The 9,174-nt window shown below is 37.4% G+C and overlaps 1 protein-coding gene across 1 annotated transcript; it reads left to right on the top strand.

Moving 5' to 3' along the window:
• Positions 1 to 4,407: 4,407 nt before the first annotated feature.
• LOC107555000 (P2Y purinoceptor 14-like) lies at positions 4,408 to 8,739 on the top strand. The gene is made up of 3 exons (XM_016237685.1): positions 4,408 to 4,462; positions 7,337 to 7,770; positions 8,043 to 8,739. The coding sequence occupies exons 2-3, from the start codon at positions 7,337 to 7,339 to the stop codon at positions 8,737 to 8,739; spliced, it is 1,131 nt and encodes a 376-aa protein (XP_016093171.1). The 5' UTR covers positions 4,408 to 4,462.
• The last annotated feature ends 435 nt before the right edge of the window (positions 8,740 to 9,174 follow it).

Below are 9,174 nucleotides of genomic sequence, written 5' to 3'. Positions count from 1 at the left end.
TAACAATATAGCATTAACATATATTTATAGTCGCTAATTCCACTCCTACCTATAAGCCTAAACATTTCTGTACAGTATAAGAAAAACATGACAGACAGATAAATGCAATTAACGTTAGAATCATTTATTTATTGCAAAAATGTCAAAAGTAATCCAAATGACGATGCGTTGCACCCGCAGTCCTCTCTGGCGGAATACAGTAGGTTTGTGTGATCCAGAGCAGAATTTATGTTGTTAATCGCTGAAAATATTATCCAGATAATTTTCCTGATCCACTCCGTGAATTCGTGAAGGCGTGCGCGCATCATTCAAACACACCTCACCAGAAACATGGCATGTCGCAATCTGTGACGAATGCAGGCGAGAGCCAATGAGCGTTCGATTATCCTGTCGTAAAACCTGTCGTTTGAAGCGACAACATTTTAATTTGTAAAGAGCGCGGTCAGTCAGCGCGGACTTTGCTGCTTACGGTCGCTGGACTCGCTGCTCGGGATGGAGAAACAAGCAGATCGCCAAAAAAAGGCTTGGATTTGGGTCTGTTCCTCGCAGTCGTATGGATTCGGACAATTTTGATTACAGCGCACTAATAAAATTGTTTAATTTCATAATTATGTTGCGTTTTTGGTGTATTTTATAGTTCTTTTGTCAGTCACAGCATGTCGGAGAAAACGCCTTTTGTGGCCCATGACAATCAAAGTAAACATTACATGACAAGTAAAGGTTAAACGATTGAAGAAACGTCATTTATTTTTAAGGTTTAAAGTGAAGTCGTGTTTAACATTATGTATGCCTATTCTTGGAAACAAGCTGGCAGCAGAAAATACAGCAAAACGAAATGTTATAATTTCATAAGTAAACAATTTAATAATGCAATTGAAAACAAGTTAATTCATATGACAACTAAAAACTAATAAAATTAATGCTGCGATTTCAATATTCATAAGGATTCATTTTTAGGTGTCGTCAATACGTCAGTTTTGTACGTTAAAATGCTGAAAATACGTCAGTTTCGTACGTTTAGAGGCTGAAAATACGTAAGTATTGTACATTTTAGTGCCTGTAAAAACGTAAGTAAATGTACGTTTTATAGAACCACATTTTACGTAAAATACATACGAATTATCATGAGATCACGTTGCGGTATCGGATCAATACTAGCCTGATTAGATTGATACTTTAGGTTAATTTTCTCTCCTCTACACTTAATACATTGCTTAATACATTCAACAAAGCCTAGACATGTCTGTGTGTGTATATGCCGCTCTTTTCAAATCTCATATGCAAACATTGCTGCTCCTCCCCAGATATGCTGTTTTGTTGTCGTGCCATCACGTAACTCAGCGGCTCCAAGCGCAAGCAGATACTTTTGGCTACAGCGAGAGATGGAACGGTAGAAATTCACTACTGTGGCAACACCACCAACTTATCCAGCTTATTTTTCTATTTAAATGTATGTTTTTAAAAGGAAAAAGTATCGGTATCATTATCGGTTTATCGGTGACTGTATTTTCTTGGTATCGGATTGATAGCAAAATCTGCAGTATCATCCACCCCTATCCAATGGAATCCAAGAATCCAATGTGAAGTCATAGGTAGGTCACATGTTAACAACTTGAGGAATGTAGTACATCCAGTTTACATTCATACTACACAGTAATTTAAAAAAAGTACCAACTCTGAGAGTATCAGAAGCAGCCTCAGAAACAGCTTTTATTTACATTCAGCTGGCTCTGGTTATTTGTCCCTATAGCACCAATGGTCTCAGTGTTTTTTACTGACACCAACTGGCAAGGATCCGTGGCTGCCACTTCAGACAGGTAATACATAAATCTCTTGGTTTGCAATAAAAGCAGCATACGCTGGTTTTCATTTTCATTCCTTTATATGTAAAACATTTTCAATTAGCAAACTTCAGTTGGATGGAGTTAAGGTGGTGGGCGCTTGTTTTGTTATTGTATGGTTTACTGCTGGCTGTGAAAGAAATTGCCCCAATGGGGGATAATAAAGTTGATCTTGACCTTGAGGTCGAGACTCCTTAAAATCACCATTTTAGGGGGATACGTTAATCCTAGGTGAATTTTAACCTTAGATAGTAGTCACTGTTGTAATGCAGTTGAAAAAATTTAGTTTCATAGAGACTCCATTAGATGGCAGAAAACCTGCAAAACTATATGTACATCAGCAGTTATAACCTTATGCCGCTTCACTGATGCTAATCTCACAAGTGTGTAGTCGCAGGTTGCAAACAGCTTGGACGTGACAGGAACTTTGCAGGTTCTTACCATTTTACTGAACATTATTCAGTCAAAGGTTCTTTGTTAGGCTGAGATAGTGACACTAGCTAATTATTCAGGATGGCCCACAGCTACAGCAAGGTATTTGCATGGTGAGAGAGTGCTGCACAGGCAGCAACTAAACTGTCAAAAAGCAAATTATTGATTCACTTTGGAAATAAAACTCACAACAGCATAACATAAACATAGTCTTCTCAAAAAGCAATCCCCTCCAACAGTTTTGAGGTGTCGTCAATACATCAGTTTTGTACGTTAAAATGCTGAAAATACGTAAGTATTTGTACGTTTTAGTGCCTGTAAAAACGTAAGTAAATGTACATTTTATAGAACCACATTTTACGTAAAATACATACGAATTATCATGAGATCACGTTGCGGTATCGGATCAATACTAGCCTGATTAGATTGATACTTTAGGTTAATTTTCTCTCCTCTACACTTAATACATTGCTTAATACATTCAACAAAGCCTAGACATGTCTGTGTGTGTATATGCCGCTCTTTTCAAATCTCATATGCAAACATTGCTGCTCCTCCCCAGATATGCTGTTTTGTTGTCGTGCCATCACGTAACTCAGCGGCTCCAAGCGCAAGCAGATACTTTTGGCTACAGCGAGAGATGGAACGGTAGAAATTCACTACTGTGGCAACACCACCAACTTATCCAGCTTATTTTTCTATTTAAATGTATGTTTTTAAAAGGAAAAAGTATCGGTATCATTATCGGTGACACTGGCCCTGTATTTTCTTGGTATCGGATTGATAGCAAAATCTGCAGTATCATCCACCCCTATCCAATGGAATCCAATGAATGGCAGTGAAGTCATAGGTAGGTCACATGTTAACAACTTGAGGAATGTAGTACATCCAGTTTACATTCATACTACACAGTAATTTAAAAAAAGTACCAACTCTGAGAGTATCAGAAGCAGCCTCAGAAACAGCTTTTATTTACATTCAGCTGGCTCTGGTTATTTGTCCCTATAGCACCAATGGTCTCAGTGTTTTTTACTGACACCAACTGGCAAGGATCCGTGGCTGCCACTTCAGACAGGTAATACATAAATCTCTTGGTTTGCAATAAAAGCAGCATACGCTGGTTTTCATTTTCATTCCTTTATATGTAAAACATTTTCAATTAGCAAACTTCAGTTGGATGGAGTTAAGGTGGTGGGCGCTTGTTTTGTTATTGTATGGTTTACTGCTGGCTGTGAAAGAAATTGCCCCAATGGGGGATAATAAAGTTGATCTTGACCTTGAGGTCGAGACTCCTTAAAATCACCATTTTAGGGGGATACGTTAATCCTAGGTGAATTTTAACCTTAGATAGTAGTCACTGTTGTAATGCAGTTGAAAAAATTTAGTTTCATAGAGACTCCATTAGATGGCAGAAAACCTGCAAAACTATATGTACATCAGCAGTTATAACCTTATGCCGCTTCACTGATGCTAATCTCACAAGTGTGTAGTCGCAGGTTGCAAACAGCTTGGACGTGACAGGAACTTTGCAGGTTCTTACCATTTTACTGAACATTATTCAGTCAAAGGTTCTTTGTTAGGCTGAGATAGTGACACTAGCTAATTATTCAGGATGGCCCACAGCTACAGCAAGGTATTTGCATGGTGAGAGAGTGCCGCACAGGCAGCAACTAAACTGTCAAAAAGCAAATTATTGATTCACTTTGGAAATAAAACTCACAACAGCATAACATAAACATAGTCTTCTCAAAAAGCAATCCCCTCCAACAGTTTTGGTTTAAAAAAAAAAACGTTTAAATTACAACACACATAGTCTGAATTTTGCTTCATGTCCGAGAAAACAAAATGGGAACCAAACAATTTTGACTTGCAAATGATTAAAAACATGATTATAGCTCACAGTGTAGTCCTGTAACTGTTTGTGTATTCTATAACATCATGTGTCACCACAAAATCACCCAACCACCTCACCCCCGACCACCTGTGTTTGCATTTTTGTCACATACTTTGACTTGTTACATATACTGACACACACACACACACACACACACACACACACAGAGAGAGAGAGAGATATATACAAAACCCAATTTCCTCTTTACATGTTACAGAAGGAACTTATGAAGGAAGTGAATGAAAAAGACCAACTCTAGATCAAAGCTCAGTGGACTTCAAAGTGAGGATTTCAAGTAAGTTAAACGTGATCAGCTAATTAGCTTTTAGCTTTTTTTTTTTGTTAATTGCAATTAAGGTTCTATTATAAACGTTGTTGGGTCAGTTTGAGAGAAGATTTTGTCATTTGTTATTTGCATCTTGTTTATATCATGCATTAATTGTTATTTAAGACAGAACATGTTTGATGACTCTAAGCTATTTAGCTCTCAGTGTTAAGGAACTTGCTAAAGTTTTAATGTAATATGTATAATTACCAAGAAATGACAGAGCACTTTGTGGTTATTTTGTTCTAAATGACCAATGAACTGAGTAATAGATAGTTTTTTTCTCTCTCTCTCTCTCTCTGATATGTACTTGTTCAGACATTTAGTTGCTAATGAACAACCTTTTTTGAATGCTTGGCATTACATATAAAAATGTTAGCGTCAGTATCAACACAGTCACAGTGTGTCAGTATGATATCAGTTTGATCATTTGTGGTGCAGAAAAGAGCACCTTAAAGTGGCCTCTGTGAACAGACCTGACCTTTATTAAAGAGACGCTTTTTATCAGTCATTGAACTTGATAAATGTCACGTTACGCAGCTCTCAGCACTGCAAGAGAACGACGGAGATCTGATTTTGCAACAATAGGTTATGATATAATGATATAACCCTGTGGTGTTCATTCGTCATTTCAGGTCGAAAAAATTCACATTTTGATCTTGTACCTTTTTTGGCATCATCGCATCAATAAACAGGCAAATGGGGTCAGGTTAGGCCTAATCATCCCTGACTGAAAAGGGAATATCTTTCTTGTGGTTTGTTACCCAGAATGAGGATGTGCGCTGTGGCATTCTGTTGCTTTCTGTGAGAACTGTACACGTAAATATAACAGAAATCACAGCATATTAAAGGTGTGATGATTTTGTCAGATTATGAAGCAGTATTTTAAATGAAAAACATGTACATTTGTCTGTATTAAAATGCAATATGTGAGCACAGAAAGTGGGAGAGAAGCAAACAGATGTAAAGAGCTGATTTTACTTTTGAGAACATCCGTTTTGAATTGTCAAATTAAATCAGCCTGTACTAAGTTTGACTTGCTTGCACAGGATGCATCTATCGCATGTGCTATTTTTAAAAATGTTGGCTGCACATGCCAACTGTCAGCTGTCTTTAGCTGTTCTGTTGCACAGTGATAAGAGTGTATCAAGATAAAAGAAGCCCAGTGCACCTCAAGAATCTGGAGTTCAGTTTAATTCTGCTACGTTCTATTCAGCTCGGAAGAACACATCCTGTGTGACTAGAGCTTATATGCTTCCCTTTTGATTATTTTTTGAGAACCATTCTAACATTCTAGGAATTCCTTCCATTTTTGTAACCATAAACGAACATTGTCAGAACGTTGCAAGGAGGTTTTTGCACAACGATCTAATAAGAACCTAGACTGAATGGCTGCATTTGAAATCATACACTTCCCTACTACTGTACATAACAGATAAAAAACCCGAATGTGAATAGAGTAGTATGTCCAATTCACAGTATTCATAAAACAGTAGGCCAAAAGTTCCTGGATCACCTACTACTTGTCTGGGCTGCGTAAAAGCATCGTAAACCGAAGTTGAACGTATCTCCATTGATGACAATGGTTCTATGATCAACTTAGGCTTAAGATTTTACATTTTGGGAAATGCATCCCTAAAGTGTACACCCAATGGACAATTTACTATCCTACACTGTAAAAAATTACTGTGAATTTGACGGTAAAAGACTGTAAAAATGCTACAGTAAAAACCTGTTAAATGGTTAACGGTAAATTCCCCTACTATATACGGTGAAAAACTGTATATGACATATAATGATTGGATATAAATTTTACGGTAGTATACCGTTTTTGGAAGTGAAAAAGACTGTTTAATTTACAGTGAATAACCGTAAATTGACATTCCCAGAATTCCCTGCGTTACATTTCCAAATTTGATGTTTTTTTATTGAAATAACTATGTTTCTTCTTATCCGTTTTGTATATTAGGGTTGTGTGTTACACCTAATGTTGTTAAATGAATGTTTATTGCATTATTTCAGTTTCACCATGATGGTGTTTAGCATTTGTGTGAATGACACTGTGCACCTTCTATATGTGTTATTATTTAAAAGCTGCTTGTGATGGGCTTTGGTTCATTGTGTGACTTTCTCATCACCACCATTTGGTGGTTATCATTGTATTACGAAGGTACAAAACAGATTTCATTACCTCAGTAGGTTGGTATATTAACATTATATCAGTTAATGAAATGATGGTATTTAACTGTAAATTTAAGTCAAAACCATAAAACCTAAAATGTTGCTACCGTATATTTTTTTACGGTAAAATTCCGGCAACCACAGCTTTTTTTACAGTGTATGAGGCCATGGGAGAGGATTTCTGAATGACAGTGAAGTGATACAAATGACAACGTAACAAATGTAGTACGCCTGGCTCCAATTCATACTACGCACATTCATAAAGTACTATATAAAACATACTTTTTAACAGTCACAAAGTAATAACTAATTTAAAAGAAGTACCTACCCAGAGAGGATGTGATTTCAGATGCAGACACCGTTCTCTAAGGGTTATTTATAGGTTTCATTTTTATAGCAAGTTTTAACGAGAACGTATACAGAACATTGCCTATATTCAACCATAAACTTCAAAATATTGCACCGAAGTGTGATTAATGTTTTAATATGTTTAATGTTTTAGAGTCATTAGTCGACTATTACGTCTATAGACAAAATCTTACACAGCCTATAAATATTCTACATTCTATGAATTCCATATTTTACCTTTTGAGCTTTGAGGATCAATAAAATCCCCATATACAACATATGGGGACTTTAACTGTCTCTCTTGTGCATTAATAGATGGAGTCAGCAGTTTCACAGATTCGTCGAACTGCAGCCCCACTAACCAGCTTCACCACTGCCCTGGATGACATCACAGAAGCAAATACGACGGTCACAGAAACAAATGCTTCCTGCGAATTTTCAAAGATCCCCTCTCACCCTGCTTTCATATTTGCATACTCACTAGTATTTCTCGTCAGTCTGGTGCTTAATTGCATCACGATGCGGGTTTATTTCTGTTCCAATCAGCACGTTCAGTCCAGCGTCACAGTCTACATGAAGAACCTGGCGGCAGCTGACTTCTTCCTTTGCCTTTGTTTGCCTTTGCGCATTGCTAACTACGCCAACAGTTCAGATATAATGCGCAATATTTACTGCAGCTTTGGAGCAACAGCATTCTATCTAAACATGTATGCAAGCATTCTCTTTATGGACTTTATTGCTGCAAACAGGTATGCAACTCACACAAGCACCTACTTAAGTTCACCTATGAGCAGCCATTATACAGCACTGCTATTGACAAGTCATTATTGAGGAATAATGTCAGACTGTCACAAATGTCAAATCAAAATCAGAGAGCTGTTTAATAATATCAAAAATTAAACCATTCCCATTACAGCTTTATTCAGAAATAAACATATATAATTTCAATCATGGCTGCAAAAAAAAAGAACATTGCATTTATATATTATGACATTATAGTAATATTTTACTCTTACCTCAGGTACCTGAAGATTGTCCGGCCATTGGAGACTCATGCTCTGCAGACGGTTCGTACCGCTCGACACATTTCCATAGGAACGTGGCTTTCCCTGTTAGCCATGTCTTCCGTCTACTTCATCCTCTTTCTCCTGACCTCTTGGGGTCACGTTCACAAGCCTGAGAAAAGCGGCTGCGAGGCCTTACACAGTCCCCAGCTCAGTCTGGTCTACAAAATCACTCACAGTGTGTCTATGGTGCTCTTCACGTTTGTGCTGGTGTCTCTGATTGCTTTGTACTGGGGGACTTTGCAAAAGATCAAACAAGCTCAGTTGTCCACACAGACCAAATCCAGAAGCCATAAATTCAGGAAATCAAAGCGTAATATGCTGGTGCTCGTGGTGGTTTTTTGTGTATGTTTTGTGCCCTACCATTTGGTTAGGCTGCCTTACGCATTCATCAAACCTCAGACAAAGCTCTGCACGGCGCAGGCATTCTACGTCCTGAAGGAGCTGACTGTCCTGCTATCGGTGCTCAATGCTTGTCTGGATCCACTTATATACTTTATCTTCTGCAAGGCCTTCAGAGCCCAGCTGGGCCTCAGGAGGATGTCCGATTCAATGAGAGACAGCGACGATAAAAGCCAGCAAAGACGAATGAGCAACATGTTGAGCTACATTGAAACAAGGATTTCCACATTACGACGTGAAAGTGTCATTTAACACAAAAAAATCTCTTGAAGGATGACACTGTCCTACTAACAATGAAACAAACTATGCAATACAGATGAAGGCTCATTCAATCTAATGCAGTGTAATACATCAATTTATTAGGTTCCTTCCTTTTCTACATGCAACATTCTACATGCATTTTCACTTTCAGTTGATTACAGCGTGAAGATGATAAAGAGAATTTGTTGTAAGAAATTAATTTTGAAGATTCAAACTGATATTTTATCTTGAGAAATGTGACCTCTTCTACCTGACCACCCAACCAAAAACTGGAATTGGGGATGTGCTTTTTTTTACAAGTTATAGTGCAATATAATTAATATACAAATGGACAGAACATTATATATATATATATATATATATATAGTTAATTGTCTGCATATAGGCAAATGCAGAACCAATCTATATTCTACTACTGTGTATACA

This window comes from Sinocyclocheilus grahami, unplaced genomic scaffold (assembly GCF_001515645.1).
Source record: "Sinocyclocheilus grahami isolate Dianchi unplaced genomic scaffold, SAMN03320097.WGS_v1.1 scaffold522.1, whole genome shotgun sequence".
Taxonomy (NCBI): Eukaryota; Metazoa; Chordata; class Actinopteri; order Cypriniformes; family Cyprinidae; genus Sinocyclocheilus; species Sinocyclocheilus grahami.
Note: the sequence above shows the minus strand (reverse complement) of the source record. Positions and strands in the feature narration are given on the sequence as shown.